General features: G+C 45.5%; 1 protein-coding gene across 1 annotated transcript; it reads right to left on the reverse strand.

Annotated features, from left to right (window-relative positions):
• Nucleotides 1–718: 718 nt before the first annotated feature.
• On the reverse strand, nt 719–24,307 carry LOC129331274 (uncharacterized). The gene is made up of 6 exons (XM_054981726.1): nt 24,196–24,307; nt 10,116–10,260; nt 7,118–7,169; nt 5,394–5,472; nt 3,593–4,002; nt 719–1,133 (listed from the first exon to the last, which is right to left on the reverse strand). Exons 2-6 carry the CDS (start codon nt 10,220–10,222, stop codon nt 729–731), a joined length of 1,053 nt encoding a protein of 350 aa, XP_054837701.1. The 5' UTR covers nt 10,223–10,260; nt 24,196–24,307; the 3' UTR covers nt 719–728.

A 24,307-nucleotide genomic window follows, 5' to 3' on the forward strand; every position in this document is an offset into this window, starting at 1 on the left:
CTTCCAAAACATCATGTTCACAACATCACCCATGGCTTGCCTTTTGCTTTGCTCTGGCGGCTCCTAAGGCTAACAGCCTCTTCCCTCTCCCACTTCGACATTTCTGGTCTCCATTTCACTGTTTCTTCGTAACCCAAACACTGCACCAATCGGCAGGTTAATGTTTGTTGCCAAAAGAAACGTGATTCCGTGCAGAGAAGTTGCCGCTACTTTGCAGTTCTACAAAATGGGCTGAAGCGATGGCAGCTGTAGGGCGGTGAGAGGCAGATTTGCACAGCTTCTACTCTTTTTTTTGATGGGGTAGGGTACTGCATTTTTAGCACTGGAACAGGATTAGCGGGAGCAGGGTGCTAAGGATAAAGCGTGGTTCGGGCTACCACAGAAAATGAATTTGCTCCACTTCACATTCAGAGGATAATAACAACACACTTTGTAAACAGCTCTAAGGGGCGTTAAGTTGTCCTGAAGGGCGGTATATAAATAGAACGTTGTTGCTGTTATTATTATTCTCCGCAAATTTTGAGCAAGTAGTCCATTCTCGACATCAATTGGAGGAATTCCCAGTCGTAGCTAATATCTAGTGCGTAGCGGTTGCTTCATTCCAGCAACTGATAGTCAACATGCAGTGGTTGGCAGTTTCTGGCAGACAATACCGCCCCCCCCCCGGTCAATCAATGCCAATCCTTCATTTATCTTATCAAATCAGCTAATACCCCCCCCATCAAGAGTCATGTTTCAGACCTGGAGGACAAATTTGGATTCCGAAGCTCAAGTGTCAAATTTTCAATGCTTTCATACAGATTCTCCGCCTGCCTGTTTGGTTTCGCCTTTCCTTTCCTCTTTGACGGTTTCCAGTGAGCATCGACAGTCTCATACGCTGGTTCTGCCACTTCCCTTCCATTAGGGAGTGCCTGGGACTCACAGCTGACTGTATCATAGCAGGGCTCAGTAATGAGAGAGCGGGGGGAGGACGACGGCGGCCTCGCCTTGCAGCTTGGTTCCTGATGGGCAGCTGTCAACTGGCCATCTTGGTGGCTCATCACGGTGTGGTGCGGACTCTCTTCCCCATCCCCTTCAGAGTTTGTCTTCTTCTTCTTCCGGGTCTTGCATAAAACTGAGTACATTTCTTCCACCTATAAGAGAATCAGGCAGTGGAAATCTTGAACACATGAACCTGCCTTTCTGGTTTTCTTCACCACTGCTGCCAAAGAACCTGCCTTATACAGAATCAGACCCTTGGTCCATCAAAGTCAGTATTGCCTGCTCGGACTGGCAGCAGCACCCCAGGTTCTTAGTCTGAGGTCTTTCACATCACCTCCTACTCAAACCTTTTAACTGAAGATGCTGAGGACTGAATCTGAGATCTTCTGCAAGCCACAGAGGGTGGAAATACACGTTACAAAGTAATCATGGATGCTCAAATGAACCTCATTTCACGTGCCCCCTCCAACTTCCCATGCACTTGCTTGCACAGCCACACTTCAGTTTGCTCTGTGCGAGTACATTCACACGTTCGATGTCAGTTCCTTCTCAACTGCTAAAAGTATCCCAGTTTCCCCCACCTCCATTCATTGAAATGCAGATCTTGACACTTCCTCGCACCTTAAAGAAATGCAAATCGGCAAGTCAGAGGAGCCTACAGTACTTGTCCTCACAGCAAAAAGAGAGCTGAATTGGCGCTCTGCTCTCTGGACTCGCTTGCAGATGCAATCACACATAGGGAGCTCCCATGAAAGCAGCATGCATGTGCACCGAGCAAGAACAGCCTGCACATGAATTGAAAACCGCACATAAAATCCTGCACTTGAGCATCCCCAGGAAATTTGCAAGATGTATTTTCACTCTGAGCCATGGACCTTCTCCATGGAAGGATCAGTAGCACCAATAAAGCTTTTGGGTCCCTTCCAATTTGCTTTACCTACAAACATCCTAGCAACAAAGCTCTTGGCCTTTTTGTGGATTTGCTCACAGGGAATCCCCAGTGAGCAAATCTCACTGGGCATTCCTTGTTTTTTCTCATAATTTGATTGCTTGAGTTATACTGCATAGCTGCCAAGACGTTTGCTTCATATGGATCGGGAATGTTTTGTACTTTTGAATTGTGATTTCTGCTTGTAGTAACTGCCCAGAAGAAGAATCACAGAAACAGGATGGAAATACTAGTACCCCCGCTGCATTTATTCTTCGATTTATATTTCTGCTGGATTTGATAGACATTTCCCTATAAATTTTGTATTGATAGCTTTATTGCACTTTAAAAATGTTTTGAGAATTTCTTGTAACTCGAGACACAGCCACTTTATATTGCATTGGTCACCTTTGTACTATTTATGGTATGTTAGCATTTTGCACTTTACTCCGATACTAATATGTGACATTATTGTATTGTCGAAGGCTTTCACGGCCGGAGAACGATGGTTGTTGTGGGTTTTCCGGGCTGTATTGCCGTGGTCTTGCCGTGGTCTTGGCGAAATGTCAGGAACTACAATGCCAAGACCACGGCAATACAGCCCGGAAAACCCACAACAACCATGTGACATTATTGTTGTATAGGTGACTCATTTTATAGCCTCTGAGTTTGTTTTGGCAGTCTATATGTTTATGGCTATATTGTAGGAGTGAATTATGTATTGTTGAGATTGTTACTATCCCTTTAAATTTAATTCTATTCAATTTTATCTCTTTACTTCATTTTTGTGGTTTAGTTAGTTTTTCACAGCATTTTGTTCATATTTCCATCCTTAGAGCTGGCCAGTTGTGGCGGAGAAGAACTGGGAGGCATGCCTGCCCATCCTGCCAACTGCCTGCCTTGATCTGGGGCTGGAGGCTTGGCAGGTGGGCGGGCCCTTCCCTCCACCGGCCAATCTCGGCTGCGGAGGGCTGGGAGGTGGGCTGTACTTCCGGCAGGTGCAGAGACTGCGCCTGCACCACATAAAAGGTGACTTGTCAGGAATACGGCTCACCTTTTATGTTTAAGGATTAGACCCTTGGTACATCGAGATCATTATTGTCAAAACTGGCAGTGGCTCTCTAAAGTCTCAGGTGGAGGTCTTCCACATCACCTACTCTGATCCTTTTAACTGGAAATGCTGGGGATCGAACCTGAGACCTTCCGCATGCCAAGTATTCTGAGCTATGGCAAATAGCTATGGCAGAAAAACTGACGTATCAACTAAAATGTCAGATTTCTATGAAACATGGCACGATTTTATTTCATATACAAACTGGAAAGGTATTCAACATCAACATCTATCTAAGTCCGTCCTCAAATTATGGCAAAGGAATTAGGTATAAAGTATACAAATAAATACTCTCCAAAAAATCTCCTGTACCATCAATGAATTTCTCTCTTCATTATATCTTGTAAAATAATCTGGAAAACGTGTTGATTATTAAGCTCTCTGTCAATAATCTGATTCAGTATTGTCTATCTTTGGTTTTGTTATGCGCTTTTTAATAATCTTTTTCTCCATGTTTATAATTTAGTCGGTGGTTGTATTCCTTTCTGTTTGGTGGGGGGAGGGTTTTTTGGAAAATTAATGAAATAATTTTTAAAAATGTTGCAGTTGCAGAGAAACAGATAGTCTCGTACCTTTACTGTGTGAGGATTCAAAGTTGTCTTTGCAGGGCATGGTTGTTGCACGGCCATCACTTGAGAGTCCCCAACCTCCATCTCGGGTGGCTCCTCCTTTTTCTTCACTTTCAGCACAGAGGCATACTCAGCCCCACTTGCCTGGACCTGTTGGCCCTGAGGGAGACCCTCCTCCACTTCAATAAGGTCGGATCGATCCCTTTCGCCACCCTTCACAGTCACCGATTCATACAGCATCTCCTTGGTTGGGTTGGGGAAGGTCAGGTTGGAGTAAGTCTCCTCTGCGTCTGGAAGATCCGCAGGAATCCGGGGCAGCTGTCTTTGAGTAAGGATGGTGAAACTGGAGACAGATGCGGTTCCGTCTTCTTCTCTCAGTGGAAACGGGAGATTAACCGTGGCGGATCTTTGATCTGGAGGGAGGGAGAGCAAGAGGCAAGGCTGCATCTTTTCTCTGAAGTCCCAAGTGGCTTGTTGGCGGGACTTACATCTGTGCTAGCCCGAGATAATGCCCTTGAAAAGGCTGCCTTGATTATCTAATCAACACTTGGGAATGAGTCATATATTTAGGCAAGTGGTAACCCGAGAGATGGCCTTCCCGGTTGTGGCACCAGAACTGTGAAACTCCGTCCCTAGGGATATTTGTTTGACCCCTTCCATTTTTTCTTTTGCTTGGCATTCTCTTAAGGACCACTCTTTCCTGCCATGTTTTAACTGCTGGTTTGTTTGTTTTTTAAATACAGGTTTTTTTATTTTAAAAAAATGGTTTTAATGACTAGCTGGCTTGGTGGCCCTGTTTGGGCAGAAAGGCAGGTTATAAATTTTGCAAATGAAGGAATGGATGTTTGGCACATAAAGGTGGGAGCCACTTCCCCGTGACTTCTTCCCGCCTGACTCCCGTCGTTCCTGTATCCAGGAGTCACATTGGCTGGGCCAGATCACCTGATCTGATTGTGGCTCAGCTGGAGGACATCTGTACGTTAATGAACCGCCCTCTTGGCCACAGTCACATGCTGCTGATTGAAATTGTCATTGGTGTAACATGCAGACAAGCAGCAGGGAAGGGTTCCCCCCCCCTTTATAAAGGTAACATGTCGGGGGAGTGCCCTCAAGTCATAGCTGACTTATGGCGACCCCTGGTGGGGTTTTCATGGCAAGAGGCTAATAGAGGTGGTTTGCCATTGCCGGCCTTGGTCTTTGTTGGAGGTCTCCCATCCAATTAATAACCAGGGCCGACCCTGCTTAGCTTCTGAGATCAGGCTCTCTGGGGCTGTCCAGGTCAGTAAGAAATAGAGGGACTCCTTCCGTGGGATTGTGACACGGGGAAATGGCTTGAGGGAGCAAGGAGGGGCCCCTTCTTCTCCCATGGAGGCATTCTGAGGCCATTTGTGCTCTCTTTTATTTTTTAACAGCCATTGACTTTTAAACTGTTGTATGGTTGCGAAAACCTGAGTTTCCCAACCCAACTCTTTAAAAATCTGCACATCTGGCTTGGCCCTGCCTCTATCCATTCCCTGCCTGCCCCACCAAAACTCTGGGTACTGAAATGGCATCACTCTACTTTATATGGAGCTTCTGGGGCTGAAACTCTCACATTTCTGGGCAACAATAAAGATTCTTGACAAGGACTTTGCCAATTCCCCCTTCTTTTTGTCCCAAAACTGAAGAGGAGGGAAGCTTGTGGTTTTCCCCCAACAGATACACAACAGACCTGTGTGCCACAAATCCTCCCTTTACCCAGAACCCTGAACAAAACAAATAGACCTGGAATCCCAGCACCTTTGGCAATTTTATATCCACTTACTTTTACCCCGAGAGTTGGACCGGTTCAGTTTCTGTGATTTGGTGGCTGATTCACTGAGCTCTGTCTGTCTTACAGTAAGCTGTAAAATAAAAAAAAGGAAGAATTGCAAAATTCTCCATGTCACCAGCCCAGGAGGAAACACAACCCACCACAGGCTAAATAGGAACCTCCAATCTAACCCCTAGCAGGGAGAGGGAAGGAGCTAGGCTCACCAATCTCCAAGTGGTGCCTGGAGTCCTCTTGGAATTACAACTCCTTTGCAAAATAGTAAAAAGTCCAGTAGCACCTTTAATACTAACCAACTTTATTGTAGCATAATACATTTATAAATAAAATAATTTATGCTACAATAAAGTTGGTTAGTCTTAAAGGTGCTACTGGACTCAATTTTGCAGCAACAGACTAACTTGGTTAACTCTGGAACAAACTCCTTTGCAGACTCCAGACTTCTGTTCCCCTGGAAGAAATGGCAGCTTCGGAGGGTGGAATCTATGAAATCAAATCCTTACTGACTCCTTCCCCTCCCCAAACTCTACCCTCTGCAAGTTCCACCCCACCCACCCCCAGTCCCTAAGGATTTCCCACACTGGAGTCTGGCTGATAAAAAGCTGGTACTCATATGTTAGCATTTTAAGGCAGAGTAGCCCTTTCAACAAAGGCGACAGGCTGACTTTTTGTCTCTCCTTCAATCCATACTACTGAAGTATTCTTGGCCTTATTTTTTTATTTTATTTATGTCATTTCTAGTCTGCCTTTCTCACTGAGACTCAAGGTGGATGGATTACACAGAGTGAGTTAGAGTCCCTCTACACAAGACATGTGACACGTGAAGAACACGTGTGTGGAGATGCAGTGGTAGCCGGGAAGGGTGGTTTAAGAAGACAGAGCCAGTGGCAGGGCAAAGGCTTTGCTATTCAATGGAGCTGTGTGAAGGGGCCGTGAAATGCCAGAAGGGAAATTTCAGCCCATTCTAACCTCTACAGATCCAAAACTGGCTCTAGAAGGCAGCTCCAGCCCATTTCTATTCCTCATTGCCCTCTGGTTGTGATCCCACACAGTTTTAGACTGAAGAGGTGAAATTGACAGCCCTCAGGGAGGTGAAGATGAAATTAACAAACCCTCTGAGAAGCGATCTCTGCCAGCTCTGTTGTTTAAACTACACTTCCTGGCTAAAATTGCCTCTACCTACCCTTGACAAACATGCGCTAAGGCGTCTCATGTAGAGAGACTCTTTGCTGAGTCAGTCTCAAGGACATTTCAATAAACGATGCCATAGGGTCTATAAATGCACATTTGTAAAGATTTAAAACCCGTCAGAAATCCAATACACAGAATTGAAGCAATGCTGAAACGGCGCATCAGCCATTCTAAGACTGACATATTAAACAACACAGAACTACTCAGCAGGACCGTACTTAAAGCAACAGTACATAGTAGCACCTAGAAATAAACTCAATGACTTCCCATCCCACAGTCTTGGCTGGCAAGCCCCAGTTATCACGGCTTCTTCGCCACATCATGAGAGTTGGACATGTGAAGCTGCCTTATCCCGAGTGATGCCATTGGTCCAACTAGCCCTGGACTGCCTAGCCTGATCTCTGGCGGACACTTACCCAGCCCAGCTTCCTAAAACCCCTTCCTAGTGTTGCAGGGGACTTGATAGAGCTCTGGCCTCTTCCCTTACTGTCAGGAAAAATGTTGTTAAAAGCGAAAGACCCACTTACTGCATCGACCAGCCTCCCGTTGTCTTGTGGAAGGGACCGCTTGCTGCTTTTCCTAAAAAGAACAAATTGCAAGACAGTTCAAGAGGATCAGTGGCTCCCTGGGGAGGAGTCTGCAATTTTTTGCCGGACTTAATAACCAGCAGTGTCTATCACAGGGGTGGCCAAACTGCAGCTCAGGAGCCACATGTGGCTCTTCTAGACATACCGTGCAGCTCCCTGAGGTCTCTGAGTATCGCCATGGCCATACAGTTTATTTTAGTCTAGTTTATTTCCCTCCCTTTCCTTCTTTCTTGCCACGTCTTTCATATTTTCAAAAAAATGTTGGGGTTGCTAGGTCTGATTCAGAAAATACCTGGAGATTTTGGGGATGAAGCCTAGCAAGGATGTGACATCACTTTTGTGTTGTTACTTCCAAGTCAAAGGTCGGGTGATGGCTCTTCCCAAGCTCCACCCCTTCCAATGATGTCACTTCCAGCATACTGCAGCAAAACCCCACCCCTTCTTGTGATGTCACATTCAGGACACTCCCCCAAACCCGCCTCTTCATCTGAAGTCACTTCAGTGCATCATGTCTTGCGGCTCTCAAACATCTGATGTTTATTTTATGTGGCTCTTACATTAAGCAAGTTTGGCCACCCCTGGTCTATTCACCGCTCTCCGGAGCCTTCTTGCACATGCAAATTATTCAGGAGAAGTTTGAGGGGCTTGACTGCCATAGGCAGCCAGGGTCTCTCTGCTCCTGACCAGCCCTCAAAGCCTGCTGCCAAAGGGTCATCTCTCATTTTGTATCAAGCTTTGGCGGAAAGCTCTCTGCCTCCGATCTTCTCCAGTGCCAAGTGAAAGAAAAGCTCTTGATGCTTTTCGGAGTTTTTGGAGCTTGCTAGAGGACTTGGAGGATATCTCTTGTTCCTGACAAGCACACAACCAGAATTAAATCCAAGGTCTACTGCCATATTTATGAATCTTGGGTACTGGGACATAAGCGGTGTAGTTCTCCAGGGTCTGGGAGGAAAGTCTAGGCTGGGCTAAGGAAACGGACTAGGCACGGAGGGGCCAGGTACAAGGAAAGCATGAGGCAGGATTTGGACCTTTTCTGGAAGAACAAAACACGGAGGTTGGAGGATAAGAAGTATGGGTTAGCCGCCCATGTGGATACTTGACTTTTTCCCATCTGAAAGGAACTCGCACACTGATATGAGTATGAAAACCTCAAGTGTCACCAGTTGTGAAGATAACCACAATCCTCCTTCTGTACAAGTATGAAAAGTACAGGAATTTCAACTTCCTTTGCAGCTAAATATTCGGGGTGGAAATACGCATTATGAATTACCAAGGGACGCTCAAGTGCACCCCATTTCACACGTTCCCCCCTCCAACTTCCCTTGTACTCGCTCACACAGTCACACTTCCATTTGCTCCGTGTGAGTACATTCATGCGTTCAATATCAGTTCCCCCTCAACTGCTAAAAGTATCCCAAACGCCCTGGCTGTTTTTAAAAAATTTATTGTGAGGTGCCAGCGTTTTCCATTTTTCCCTTCTGATAACAACCTGGTTTGAAATTGATGCAAACTATTGCATTACATTTCTATAAAGGAATAGCTCCGCCTATGCCTTTCTTTGCTACCCCTGGAGTTAATCTTTGACAAGGAAAGTCTCTGTTTACAACTGCCAGATTCCCAGTTTCCCCCACCTTCCACATTCATTCATTGAAATGCAGATCTTGACATTTTCTCACACCTTAAATAAATGCAAATTGGAAAATCAGAGGAGCCTACAGTACTTGCTCTACAGAGTCCATCCCTGAGAGTTCTCACTCTCAGCTGTGCCCTGCTGACTTGATGGTGGTGTTCGTACTCACTTGCAGATGCAATCACACAAAGGGAGCTCCCGTAAAAGCAGCATGCATGTGTGCCGAGCAAAAGGCAACCTGCATGTGAACTGAGGACTAATCTTGCACTTGAGCATCCCCAGGTACTTCATAATGTGTATTTCCACTCTCAGAGTTAAAAGGGGGTAGGGAGGGAGTCCACCAGACCAGATTCTAACACCCCTGGAAGATCCTTCAACAGTTGGGCAATGTTTCATCTTTTTGGAAAATAGCTTTTCAGATGGGGCAACTCTTTGCTTGCTTAAATCCACGATCTGGATCTTTCACTTTTTTCCCCTTGTGTTGATCGTTTTGATTGTATTGGGCTTTCCTACTTGTTAACTGAATTGTAGTTATTGAAGAAAGGCAGGATACACTTCTTCAGATTCAGTAAATAAGGATGCGCTTGGCTGGCTCATTTTCACCAGCTCTCTGTTCAAACATACCCAATATTCTACACAGGATGCAGATATGAGGTCTTATGAGAGTCATTTTGGTGTAGTGGTTAAGAGCGGCAGGACTCTAATCTGGAGAGCCAGGTTGGATTCCCCTCTCCTCCGCTTGAAGCCAGCTGGGTGACCTTGAGTCAGTCACAGCTCTCTCAGAGCTCTCTCAGCCCCACCCACCTCACAGGGTGATTGTTGTGGGGATAATAATAACATACTTTGTAAACCACTCTGAGTGGGTGTTAAGTTGTCCTGAAGGGGGGTATATAAATCAAATGTTATTATATTATCATCATTATTATAATCAGTGCTTCAAATACCACCACCACCCTTTAACATCCAGCCTGATAAAGAGTTCTTGAGGACCAAAAAGATCACACTCTGATGGGTGGGGTGGACATTGTCGTAATAACATGGCTTTCATTTTTGGATTTTGCTTGGGACCAACATGGCCTCTGGCAATCTCTGATCATTTTAACAAGGCATTCTTCGAAGGATGGCACCGAAATTGAACTGTGATTCCCCAAGGAGAGAAAACAGGGCTGTCCCTGATTAACAGGGATCATTTAGGGTCTATTGAACTGCTTGTCTGAATATGCTCTGGACTGTTGCACTGCACCCTCCCTCAGGAGACTTGAATCTGGGCTAGAGCTTAAGGGGAGGGGCTGAGCCTGTGGCACTTACCTTCTACAGAGGGTACAGAGGACCAAGAGAAAAGCCAAAATGCCAAGCATGGACACAGCAACAAAAGAAAAGAACACGAGATCCTCCATCTCCACCTTAGCGTTCATAAAAGAGTCTTTCCAGCAAATATGCTTTGCATTGGATGCTGTGGAAGGAAAGAACAATGTTTGAACATCTGAAACTGCTTTCTTCTGGTTTTAGGGGCAAAACTCGTGCAAAACTCCTGGAACGACACGCCTTCCTGGCACAATTTCCTGCAATAACTCCAGTTACTGTGGGAAATTGCGCCAGGAAGTTGTGTCGTTCTGGGAGTTTCGCACGATCGGTAAGCAGTGTAAAAACGGCCATGCATGATTTGAGTCCAGTGGCACTTTAGAGACTAACAAGATTTTCTGAAGAAGGGAGCTCTGACTCTCGAAAGCTCATACCCTGAAAAACTTGTTGGTCTGTAGGGCTGTCTTCTTCTGGGTCCACCTCACTAGCAGTGGCTCTTCAAAGGCTTAGGCACAAAAGATCTCTCTCAGCACCTTCGTCTTAAGATTCTGTGACTGCCAAAGTGAACATTCGTTGGCTCTTTCGTACAAACAGATGTACACATACATGCAGGATGTACATACATTCACTGAAATGTGAACGGGGCAAGAGATGGGCATGAACCAAAATATGAACCAAAGTTTGTCACGAACCAGGCTGGCACGTAGTTCGCAAACCAGTGGTTCATCAGAGCCCATTTCTGACGAACCGCCATGAACTTTAGGGCAGTTCATTTGGTCCAGTTTTCGGTTTGTCACTGCAGGCAGCCTGGTGCCAATCAATCATTTTCTTAGGCAATGGGGGTTGGGCTTTCTGCAGACCTTCTGCTGACCTAGAAGTGGTGATTTGCTGGCCCAGAAGTGACGTTTTCACAAACCAAAATGAACCAGTTTGTGAACCGGGGCAGGTTTTTGAAAGTTTGTGGTTCGTGAAATGTGACGAACCATGAACCGCATGGTTTGGTTTTTTTCTGGTTCGTGCCCATCTCTAAACAGGGCTACAGCGAGGCATTGGACTGGGAAACTTATACTAACTTACTTTTCTACCTTGCAGTTCATCAAGAAGAGCGCTTTCCAGATTTTATTATTTATTTGACTTTATTTGTTTAAAATAGTATGTCTAACCTGCCCTTTAGATAAAAAGCTCCCATCATAACTTCTCAACAAATTCCACATGTGATCTAGAGAGCAACAATTCCAAGAAAACATAACAAGAGGAAAATATAACATCACACAATAGTCAATAAAACCTGCAAACAAAGAAAACCACAAACTTGACCAAGAAGCTGGGTGAACAATCAACGTTAGGCTGGTACCAAAAGTTTAAAATGTCAGGTGCCAGGCTAGCAGTTGAGAGCAGGGAGCTCCGTAGTCCAGGTGCCATGACCAAAAAGGCCCTGCCTTGGGTAGCTACCACAGACCCCTCTCATCTCTGAAGATGGGGGTACCCAAAGCAAGTCTTCTACAGAAGAATTTAGTTCTTGAGTGAGTTCACCTTAGATCAAGCAGCATTTTGAGCAAAGAAATAAAAATATTGTACATATTGTGAGTATAATGCCCTCAAAGCAGCCATTTTCTCCAGGGGAATTGACCACAGTCATCTGGAGAGCCGTTGAAATTCCAGGAGACCTCCAGGCCACACCTGGAGGTTGGTAACTAGGGTTGGTAGCTCTCGTTTGGGAAATTCCTGGAGATTTGGCAGGGTGGAGCCTGGGGAGGGTGTGGTTTGGTTAAGGGAGGGACTTTGTATAATTCCATAGAGTTCACCTTCCAGAGCAGCCATTTTCTCCAGGTGAATTGATCTCTTGGAGATCAGTTCTGGAAGATCTCCAGCCACCACCTGGAGGCTACCAAAATGCAAGATGGAAAACCACATCTAAGGGACTCTATAGAAACATCATAACAATAGGAATTTGAAAATATCAATATACTATATTTTTATACTATGCTTATAATAACAATAAATACAATAATTTACAATGCATAGAAAGTACAGTACACTACCTTATAACAATATTCACTAGCAAATGCGAGGACATACTGTAACATTTAAAAGGCAACCGGCCAAAATCCCTGTCAATATCCCGTCTTCTGAGAAAGTTCTTTTATTAGCAGGCGCGAAGATGCCGGGGCAGGCTACTAATAAAAGAACTTTCTCAGAAGAAAGTATATCCTCACATTTGCATTGTTATAAGATTGTGTACTGTAATTTCTGTGCATTGTACATTATTGTATTTGTTGTTATTATAAGCACTTAGTCACTTTAAATCACAGAAAATAATATAAAAATATAGTATATTTATATTTTCAAATTACTATTGTCATTATGTCTCTATAGAGTCCCTTAGATGTGGTTTTCCATCTTGCATTTTGGTTGCAGATACTAAAAGTGCTTCTACTGGTCCCCTAGGCAGGGACCTCTTGAATTCTGTAGAACATTATAGCCACATGAGGTTGTATTAATAAAAATCCCCTCCACCGTCATAATAATGGACTAGCAAATCAACATGATGGAACAACAGCGACGGCTTCCCCCTTCCAAAAGTAGCCCTCAAAACGAGATAATTTCAAAATCCCTGTTTTCAACTTTCATTCTAGCGCTGGTGGATCAGCACCACTCCCACCTCAGAGGCTGCATACTGCTTTTTCACATACTGACGAATGAAGAAAATGTCACCAGCTGCAGGGACCTGTGCTGGTGTGAGGCGCTTCCTGTGCTGCAGGGGCTGCTAAACCGAGCAAGCTCTCGCTCCCCCCTCCTCGGGCTGCCAACCACCATCTTGCTGTGGTCTGTGTGATTGCTCACAAATTGATGCAAGCTAGAGTGAACTGCTCCGAGCCGTGAGATTGCTGAAAGGAGAAGCCACACAGCATTCGGTTGCTGTTGTGTTCTTGCCAGCATCTATCACCACCACAATGCTGTCGATTGCTAGCAACAGCTATTGGGAAAGTTGAACATACAAAGAAACCCTGCTGGATATATTGTCGAAGGCTTTCACGGCCGGAGAACGATGGTTGTTGTGGGTTTTTCGGGTTGTATTGCCGTGGTCTTGGCATTGTAGTTCCTGACGTTTCGCCAGCAGCTGTGGCTGGCATCTTCAGAGGTGTAGCATCAAAAGACAGAGATCTCTCAGTGTCACAGTGTGGAAAAGATGTTGGCGGGTCATTTATATCTACTCAGGTGGGGTGGGGTTGAGCTGAGTCATCCTGTAAGAGTTTCCCAGGGTGTGGAATGCTAATGGCGGGAGGCTTCACTGTATCCTGAGGAGGTTCTTTTGCATATGGATTGGTGCTTGATGTGCTAATCTTCTCTGCAGGGCTATTGTCGGGAATAGAGTGTTTTGTTAGCCTGGTGTTTTTCAGAACTGGGAACCATGCTCTGTTCATTCTTAAGGTTTCTTCTTTCCTGTTGAAGTTTTGCTTATGCTTGTGAATTTCAATGGCTTCCCTGTGCAGTCTGACAAAGTAGTTAGAAGTGTTGTCCAGTATTTTGGTGTCCTGGAATAAGATACTGTGCCCTGTTTGAGTTAGGCTATGTTCAGCCACTGCTTATTTTTCGGGTTGTCCAAGTCTGCAGTGTCTTTCATGTTCTTTTATTCTTGTCTGGATGCTACGCTTTGTGGTCCCGATGTAAACTTGTCCACAGCTGCAGGGTATACGGTATACTCCTGCAGAGGTGAGGGGGTCTCTACTGTCTTTTGCTGATCGTAGCATCTGTTGTATTTTTCGGGTGGGTCTGAATACTGCTTGAAGGTTATGCTTTTTCATAAGCTTTCCCATCTGATCAGTAATTCCTTTGATATATGGCAAAAACACTTTTCCTGTAGGAGCCTATTTTTCCTTGGTTGTTTGATTCATCCTGGGTTTGATTGCTCTTCGGATTTCATTTCTGGAGTAGCCATTTGCCTGAAGTGCGTGGTTTAGATGATTAATTTCCTCATTGAGAAAGTGCGGCTCACATATCCGTCTTGCACGATCCACTAATGTTTTCATGATGCCTCTTTTCTGTCGGGGGTGGTGATTGGAGCTTTTGTGTAAGTACCGATCAGTGTGAGTTGGTTTCCTGTAGACCTTGTGACCTAACTGAAAGTTTGCTTTGCGGATGACCAAGGTATCCAGAAATGGGAGTTTTCCCTCGATTTCTTTCTCCATTGTGAATTGTATGTTCAGGTGGATGTTGTTGTGATGATTCAAAAACCCCATCAATTCTTCCTCCCCATGGCTCCAAATGATAAATGTATCATCCACAAACCGGAACCATACACTAGGTTTGTGGGGTGCTGATTCTAGAGCTGTTTTTTCAAAATGTTCCATGTAGAAGTTTGCTATAACTGGGCTGAGAGGGCTTCCCATGGCCACCCCATCCATCTGTTCATAGAATTTGTTATCCCATTGGAAGTAACTGGTTGTCAGACAATGATGGAATAAGGCTGTTACATCCTCTGGGAAAATCTGATTAATAAGTGCAATAGTGTCTTTTACTGGAACCTTGGTAAACAGGGATACAACCAAGGAAAAACAGTCTCCTACAGGAAAAGTGTTTTTGCCATATATCAAAGGAATTACTGATCAGATGGGAAAGCTTATGAAAAAGCATAACCTTCAAGCAGTATTCAGACCCACCCGAAAAATACAACAGATGCTACGATCAGCAAAAGACAGTAGAGACCCCCTCACCTCTGCAGGAGTATACCGTATACCCTGCAGCTGTGGAAAAGTTTACATCGGGACCACAAAGCATAGCATCCAGACAAGAATAAAAGAACATGAAAGACACTGCAGACTTGGACAACCCGAAAAATAAGCAGTGGCTGAACATAGCCTAACTCAAACAGGGCACAGTATCTTATTCCAGGACACCAAAAAACCTCCTCAGGATACAGTGAAGCCTCCCTCCATTAGCATTCCACACCCTGGGAAACTCTTACAGGATGGCTCAGCTCAACCCCACCCCTCCTGAGTAGATATAAATGACCCGCCAACATCTTTTCCACACTGTGACACTGAGAGATCTCTGTCTTTTGGTGCTACACCTCTGAAGATGCCAGCCACAGATGCTGGCGAAACGTCAGGAACTACAATGCCAAGACCACGGCTATACAGCCCGGAAAACCCACAACAACCCTGCTGGGTCGGGCCAAAGGTCCATTGACCCAGCATGCTGTCCTCAACAGTGGGCAGCCAGATGCCCCTGGGAAGCTCAGAACCCAAGCGAGAGGGCCACCGCCTTCCCCTACTTTTAACATCTGATATTCAGGGATAGACTGCCTTTGAACATAGAAGATCCATTCTGCTCTCATAGCTCATATAAATATAAAGTTATAGGAAGACATCTACATAGTTTGCAGAGAGGGACGCTAGGTGAAGATCCTACCTGATTTCATCTTATTTGTCCCACATTTTATTCAGCTAACCAGGACTAAATGAAAATTCTCACTCACAGGGAGGTGGGCATAGAAGGCCAAATGAGCAACCTGAAACCAGCTCTGCCCAGCCCCATTTTATCCGCTCAAATCTGCTTGGCCTTCTATACACCAGATGCAAAAAGAAGTCTTATGCCTTGCAACATCTCTCCCCTTCACACACACACATTCCACCTGATGAAGATTTCTGGAGAACTGGAACGCTTTCACACACTGTCTGGGGTTATTTTGGTTCGCCCTAATCAAATCAAGATACGGGACAAAATATCCAAAGAGACTATACAAAATAAATGTATCGATCACAAACATTCAATACGCATTTACACAATTAAGGAGTTCATTCATAATTTGCCAACTTTTAAATAGCTCCTAATACCAGCTGTGTTAAGGCCGGGGGCGGGCATTGCCAACTGCTCTGTTCCTGATCCCAACTGGTTCAAAGGGGGGCAGGCATTGCCATCTGCTCCGCTGCTGATACCAGCTGGGTTAAAGTGGGGGTGGGCGTTGCCACTTGCTCCACTCCTAGTACCAACTGGGTTAAGATGGGGGGTGGGCATTGCCACTTGCTCTGCTCCTAGTACCAGCTTTGTTAGGGTGGACATGGGCATTGCCACCTGTCCTGCTCTTAACACCAGCTGGGTGAAGACAAAGGTGGGCATTGCCACCTGCTCCACTCCTAATAGCAGCTGGGTGAAGGCGGGAGCGGGCATTGCCACCTGCTTCCATCCTGCTCCTGGACTGGGCTTCCCACCATGCCATATTTTCTGGAGGGACAGGGTGCCTTGCCTAGGCTTCCCTCCATGGCAGCACCCTCTGGTAGTGCTTCAGGGTATAAAGTGAGTTGTCTGATATACATTTACTCAATTATATAGTAGGATAGACCTGGCTTCCATGAGTTAGGAGGCCAGGTCTACTTACCTTGCAAAGACACTAGTAGACCTGGCCTCTCTGATTCTGGAAGCAAGGTCTACTTGCCTTTTAAAGATGGTGAATAGACAGCCACTGCACTCCAGAGGCCAGGTCTACCTGCCATGGGACATTATGGATGGTAGACCTGGCCTACACCCGTACCCCTCCTCCCCATGCAGCAAACTGAAGTTTCAGGGCAAGGCTTGGAGGGGGATCACAGGCCAGCCGTGTCTCCCCCCTCCGTGCCATATGGAGGCTTTGGCAAGGCTTGGGAGACAGAGCTCAGGCCAGCCGGGCATGCCTCTTGCTGGCCCAGGCCCAATTGGGGCTGGCGAGGGTGGAGCCGACCTGTGGGCCCTTCTGAGGCTGCAGAGGTTCACCCTGACTGCGCCTGCGCCAGTGAGTCGTCGGAAACACACTTTCTGAATTATGTTATAGGACTAGAATTATTTTAGGTAAAATACGAAATCAAATTTACTTCTAGTATTGTGTGATAAGATACAAATATTGCAGTAGACCCAGGACTGCATTCACACAATGCTCTTCATTTATTGTTGTACTCTATAGAAAAAATGTACCAAATTTGATCATTATTCCATAACAAACTCTTAATTATCCCCTCCAGATTCTCAAAACACAATCGCAAGCCGACCTGAGGCTTGGTTTCCAATGTATAAGGGTGTGTTACATCAATCTGCAGTAAAGATAGAAAGGCACTGTACCTTGAGATGAGTGATTCCGCACACGTTGGATAATGCACTTCCAATCCTCTTTATAGATCATTTGGAACGGACTTTTTTTGTGTGCGGAACAAAAAACCCACCTCAAACGATTGATAAAGTGCTTTGAAAGTGCACTATCCAACGAGGGCGGAATCAGCCAGATGCTTTAGCAAGTTTTAGCATATACATGTAGCCTGCCATTCAGGCCTTGCGCAAATCCACACGCCCTTGGAGAGTCCCAGCGTTGTGCTAAATGTTTGTTAAACACTCGGAAGTATAGCGTCTTTCTAGCGCGTTTTCTGAAATTGCACTAGAAAGATGCTATTCTTCCAGGTGTTTAGTGAACATTTAGCGCAATGCCAGGATGCGCCAAGGGCGTGTGGATTTGCCCCTTATATTTTAAACTGGTTTTTAATCTATACTTGTGCATATCTATAATAAATACTTTCTAATATATATTTTTAGGTTGTTACCTGACCCCTCTATTCTGTTCCCCTGCTTTGTCAAGAATGCCTCTGTACCAATCAAAAGAGCATTGTTTTCTGGCAGCTGTTGTAATAAATCACAGTCCCTGCAGTTGCCTTTTGAGGATACAGTCAGGATCCCCCCCCCCTTTTCAATCTGCGATCAGGCACACAATGTGTGGTTTCGAAAGAACATATGTGCAGTTCAAAAATTAAAGACATGTCCAAGTTGTAGGATGATACAACTTGGACATGTCTTTAATTTTTGAACTGCACAAATGTTCTTTCGAAACCACACATTGTGTGACTGCCATGTGACAACTGAGTCATGCAGTCTCCTCTAAAACCCAAGACTCTAAACAAGCATACTCCGTTCTTCTCCCCTTGCCAAAGACACTTCCTGCAGGCTCCACAGGTAATGGTGCACACTACACGCATGCGTTACAACCACACATCACTGCGCAATTCCAAATTTAAACAGCCCTGAATGCAGTTGAAACACTGTGAGTGTAAAGTGCTAGAGTCACCATTCTCCAGAGTCCATTTCCAGAGTCTTTACAAGTTAAATCTCTGACTGGGTGCATCGTATCTGCAAAGCACACGCATGAATGCAGATGAATGATAAGTCCCTGTCACAGGAGGCAGCCTTCCCTTTTGCAAACCAGGGAGGTTTATTGTGAACTCCAGAGAACAGCTTGGAGAGCAATCCCCTTTTCAAAGGTCATTTTAAGTGGATCGCAGTGTTAGTCTGTAGCAGTAGAATAAAATTCGAGTCCAGGGGCACCTTAAAGACCAACACAGTTTCCTGGGGTTTGACTCACAAAAGCTTATACCCTGGAAAATTGTCTTAGTCTTTGTTATGCCTGCAAAAGGCTATCTCCTCTAGTGCCCCACCCAATAAGACACTGGAGGCCAGGAGTAAGGAGAGGGTTAGATTTATTTTGTTTTTGTTTTTTTTTAATTTTTTATTTTTTATTACCTACATTAACTAACAATACAGAGGGAAAGAAGGGGGGCAGGGGAAGGAAAGAAAAAAAACAGCAACATATAACAACACTACACTACAAATAATGCTTTCCCTTCATACTGCCATTATTAAAAGATTAAAACTTTGTAAGATATTGATGGAGTGGTTGACCTTGCAAAATACAGATTACAAGATTTATTTTGTTGTTGCAACAGCATGAGGAAACCAGGCCTTAGAAGCCCCCCAAATTCAAATTGGGCCACTGTGGCACGCGGGATCACACCGCACGGCCCAGGAGCGCACCCCAGGAGGCGCGTTCCACTGCCTTTCCCCTCTGCTGGCCAGGTAAGTGGGGGCGGGGGGTGGGAGTGGGTGGGGTTACCAGCGAGGGACTGGCAGCATCACCTGCAGACCATACTCCAGCAACGCCAGAGGCCACCCCGCCAGGGCCTGCAAGAGATACCATGCCACCAGCCTCGGAGACAGCCATTATTAAGACTCTGCCAGGTGGAATGCAAATCCAGGCCCGTTGCTCACCAGAACTCTCTCCCACTCTGCAGGGACAGCCGTGGAGGGAGACCTAAGCTGAGGTGGCCCAAAGGAGGCGAAGTGCAAGATCGGCTGTGCACAGCCTCCCTGTAGATCTGGAGCAGAGTGCTGGAAGCGGCACTTCATCCAGGATCCTGGCCAAGCACGGCGCAGCCCCAAGAGCTTCCACACTTGCCAACAAGTGCAGCTGAGCCTGAACCACAGCCAGCTCATTTAGGCTGAGGCTAGAGAGGGCTTCCTTGCTGGATTAACTGGGCCACTAGGCGTAAGCTCCGTGCTTCAGTTGCAAGCTCCCTGCCAGCAGCTCCACAGTCCAGTCTGCACTAGCCAGCCCAGCCAGACGCCCTATTCCAGAGGAGCCCAGATCTGGCCAGCCTGCAGATAGCAGGACATCCACTAACAAGAAAGTCACGATGTAATAAGCTCTTCCAATCCTCTTTCTGGGCTTCTCTCCAAACCTCACTCCCAGATCTTCAGGAAATTCCCAACCTGGAGTCGGCAACCCCTAACCAAGCCTTAGCCCCCTAATGTCCATGTGACAGAGAAGCACTAGCATGTAGAAACATACAACAGTTGATACCGGGTAGGGTTGCCAGTTTCAGGTTTGGAAATTCCTGGAGATTTGGGGGTGGAACCTAGGGAGGGCAGGGTTTGGAGAGCGGAGGGGGCCTTGGTGTGGTACAATGTTGTAGAGTCCACTTTCCGAAGATACCAGCTCCTCCCGGAGAACTGTTCTCTGTGGTCTGGAGAGCAGTGGTAATTCCTGGAGATCTCCAGGCCCCAACTGGAAGTTAGCAACTTTAATATGATATGAGAAAGTTTTATTTATTTATTTGTCATTTATAGTCCACCTTTCTCACTGAGACTCAAGGCAGATTACACAGTGTGAGATTAGTACAGTCGGTATTAAGGACATTTCCATAAACAATGCCGTAGGGTAAATAAACACAAGTTTACAAAGACAGAGCATGAGCAAAAATCCAAAACAGAGTTGGAGAAATGCTGAAACAGAACATAATCAGTTTTAGTACTGACATTATACCATATGAAGCACAGGCAGCTCATAGGAGCACCTATTTAAAATGACAGATTTTACGTAAGTAGGGGTGTGTGCTTCGGGTATCCAATTTGGGTAAAATACCCGAATTGGGACGGTTCAGAAAGCTTTGGTATTTCTGAATCAGGGCCAGCATACTAGCCCCGATTCGGAAATACCGAATCAAAGCTTCCCAAAGCATTCATAATGCTTCGAGAAGCTTCGGGCACCCGGGGGAAAAGCTTTGGGAAAACCTGAAATCCGAAGTGCGGGTTAAGTTTAAAGGGCCCTTTCGCCCTCAGGTAGGCCATTCCATAAAGTTGAGGCCACCACAGAGAAAGCCTGTGTATGGGCTGTTGTTGATTTCGCCCATGTGCAGGGTGGCACCTGCAGAAGAAGCTGCCTTATATTGAGCATGCTCATTTGTCTATCTGACCCAGTGCTGCCCATTCTGATTGGAAAGCAACTCATTAGGGGGCTCGGGCAGAGGTAGGGCTTTCCAGGCCCCCAATTCCTTTTAGGTGACCATGTTGGGGATTGAACCTGGGACTTCTTGCATGCAAAGCAACTGCTTTCTCCCTGAACCCCCCTCCCTTTTTTTTTTTTTTTTGCGAATCAGAAACAAAAGGCAGATTCACCCTTGGGCAGTTAGAAGACTCTGCATTCCTACCTGCAATTTAACATGCCTTAGCAGCCTTTGCAAACACCGAGCAGCAAAAAGATTTACGTGCTAAGCTTTGGAAGCGCGAGGGACCAGTCAACAAATGAACTGCTGCTGCTACCGCAGGAGCCAAGCCCCTGCTGGTTGCTGAGGAACCACCAGTATTCAGCCTCCGGGAGAATCGCATTTAAATGACAAAAGACAGTTTCCAAGTAAGAACTTAAGTTGTGCAATAGATTTAAAAGAGTTTGCGCTTTGAAGCCTCTCTCCACATTTGCTTAGATGGCTCATTGAGTTTAATAGAACGTACATCCAAGAAAGCCTCCAGTAGCACCTTTAAGACTAACCAACTTTACTGTAGCATAAGCTTTCGAGAACCACAGCTCTCTTCGTCAGAGGCATCTTTTCGTCAGATGCATCTCTTCATGCATCTGATGAAGAGAACTGTGATTCTCGAAAGCTTATGCTACAGTAAAGTTGGTTAGTCTTAAAGGTGCTACTGGACTCTTTTCGATTTTGCTGCTACAGACTAACATGGCTAGTCCTCTGGATCTATGATCCAAGAAAGCCTGCGGACAAGTGCAGCTTTCGACATTTAAATCAAACATTGGACAGCCGGCCTATGTGGTGGAGTCATTCGAATGTTGGCCTAAGGTTTGGGAGACCCATGTTTTATTTATCTGTTTATTTTAAAAAATCCCTCTCCCTGAATCCCAGATCTGAAATTATACCAAATTTGCTCTCGGTGCACACCCCTAAGGCTGTCCTGGGCTCCTCGGAAGAATGGCAGGGTTAAAATATACTGTAATTTCTGGATCTTTTTTTTTTAAATTGGCATTTTACTTGCTACCCTCCAGTCTTCTGGAAGGGAAGCTGATTTTAGCAACAAGCTGTAGATTTTTGTTGTTCAAGGACCAAGAATTTCACGTGTGAATTTCTTAAGAAACGTGCCATTTGAAGTTAGTGATTGGTGTTCAAGTTGTTTATTAGCTCTAAGCCTAGAACGTCATCTCTTGTCATCTCTGTTTGACTCAGTTCTTCCGACACCCTGCCTGAGAACAGCAGCGCCAGCATAGATAACTGCCCCACACCTTCTGTAACGAAAACCAATCCATTTAGTTCCTCTGCAATCTTCCTATCTTCTTTTATCAGTCTTTTCACTCACCCCTTTGGCATCCTACTGTCTCCCTTTTTATTTTTCTGCTTTGGGCATATTTAAATACATCCTTAATCGCTTTAATGTTTTTTTCTAGCAACGTGCTCTTCAAATTCTCTTTTAATCTGTCTTGTTTTTGTTTCTTCCAGATCCTGAGTTCCTTCTCCATTACCTCGCCTGGAAGAGACTTCCGCTTCTTAAATGAAGCCATCTTGACTTGCTGGTCTCCTTTTAGATTTGATGGTACCTTTCCTAACCTGCAGTATCTGAGCTTCTAGGCATCCAAAACGAGGGTGCATTACATTTCACTGCAGATGAAAACAGGGCCCTGTCCAAAGGGGGACCGACCCCCAACCCAGTGGGTGACCACGTCAAAAGGGGACAAAGTGGTGATCTAAGGAAGAAGTGAAAAGAGAAAGGCTCCAGTAGCACCTATAAGACTAACACAATTTTTGGTAGGGTATGAGCTTTTGTGAGCCACAGCTCACTTCTTCAGATCCGAAGATCTGAAGAAGTGAGCCGTGACTCACAAAAACTCATCCCCTACCACTAATTTTGTCGGTCTTGTAGGTGCTGCTGGACTCTTGCTCTTTTCCGCTGCTACAGACAGACTAACACCATCTTGATCTATCTTTATCGCTATCTCTTGATCTATCTCTAAGAAGGAAGGATGTACCCAAACCTTGTAATGAAGGGCAATGGTGCTGCATTGCTTAATATAGCTACAACAATGCTAGAGAAAAAATACAGGATAGTTAAGTGCCAATTGTGGGTTGCCCGCTTATGACTGCAACTGGTTAATTAACTCCTTAATGGTAGATCCAGATACCAGACACACACCCCCTATAAAGGCGATGGCATTTGCAAGTCTTACAAGCAGCTGCCAAACAAGACGGGTTTAAGCTTGCTAAAGAGGAAGTGGGACCTTCACTTAACCAAGAGATGAAAAAGAGCCAAAGGCATCTTCTCGCTGCTCTCCAAACTCTGAAGATCTTAATCACAATCCTATACGTGTTTGCTTGGCATCAGACCTTGAAACAGCCCAGACTTCCTGCTAAATAAACACGCACATTTGGGCTGCAGGTACCGGCTGGTTAGACACAGAAAAATAGACCCAATTACAGGCAACTCATAGGGCCAAACTATAGGTACATTTTTTAAAAGCACTGGGTCAGGTTTCCCTGAGCCAACTCAGGTTCCCCGCAGCCCATAGCAGCTGCTGGGAATGGTTTTTACAAAATAAGAGAGAACATAAATGGGATTCAGCTGCACCTTTAAGACTAACCAGCTGTGGCTCTCAAAAGCTTATGCTTCAATAAAGTTGGTTAGTCTTAAAGGTGCTACTGGGCTCTGTTTTGCTACTACAGACTAACACGGCTAACTCCTCTGGATAAACGGGATTGGAACGCCACTGTAGGGGGCAGGAAGGGCTCCTGTCCCCTTCCAAAGCCCCTTTCCCATGCCGAAACAGCTCTGGAGGAGGGAGGGAAGTGATTTTTGCCATTTTTGCTGCTCCACATGCACAAAGTACTCCACACAAAGCAGCAAAAATGGAAAAATAATCCCCCCCCCAATGCAGTTTCTGCACAGAAAAATGGCTTAAGAGAAAGGCGGGACACCCCCCCCCCCCCGGAATGGCACGTCAAGCCCAAGCCCCAAGGGGCAATTTGGTCCACAAAGGTTGTGTTTCATTGCATATTATTTTTACTGTAAAAGGAAGAGACTTAGTTTTAGTTCATTATTTGAGCAGCATGCTAGTTCATGCTAAGTTTGCAAAAAAAAATTCTGGAATCCACTATCCTAAGTTCTCTCATTGGTAGCTTGGTCTGCCTTCCATTCGCCCACAAATTCAGGTGCCTCAGTTCTCTGCTCCCCTTTCCTCTGCCCCAAGCAAGCTGTCATTAATAAAAGCCCACCCCTCAACCCATCAATTTATCCCTCAAGTAATAGAGTGGCCGTTCACCCTTTTGCAAATACAGTAGGTAAAAGCCCTGTGCAGATTTACTTCGAAATTAATCCACCCAACTCGATAGGATTTACTGCCGAGCACACGCTGGATTGCAGATTGCCGCAGCCAGATTTTCAAAACAAGGCGACACTCTTAGTTTGGGTCACTTGGGAAGATTAAAGCAGACTTCGTAAGTAAACCTACAGCACTTACTTCAGTGTTTCAGCAGCTGGGAAAACTGGAGAGAATTACATCTGTGTGATCTCTTACTGGACAGACTCCATTGGTCATTCGGCTTGGCATTTCTCTTGTCTTCAGAGGAAAA

The sequence above is a fragment of the Eublepharis macularius genome, chromosome 5, assembly GCF_028583425.1.
Source record: "Eublepharis macularius isolate TG4126 chromosome 5, MPM_Emac_v1.0, whole genome shotgun sequence".
NCBI lineage: Eukaryota > Metazoa > Chordata > Lepidosauria > Squamata > Eublepharidae > Eublepharis > Eublepharis macularius.

Excerpts from the sequence above, each read along its gene's own strand:
- LOC129331274 (XM_054981726.1), bottom strand. The coding sequence starts at position 10,222 with ATGAACGCTAAGGTGGAGATGGAGGATCTCGTGTTCTTTTCTTTTGTT. Across the intron at positions 7,170-10,115 it reads CTCTGTACCCTCTGTAGAAG|GAAAAGCAGCAAGCGGTCCC; the intron begins GTAAGTGCCACA and ends TGTTCTTTTTAG. Across the intron at positions 4,003-5,393 it reads GTCCAACTCTCGGGGTAAAA|ATCAAAGATCCGCCACGGTT; the intron begins GTAAGTGGATAT and ends CCCTCCCTCCAG.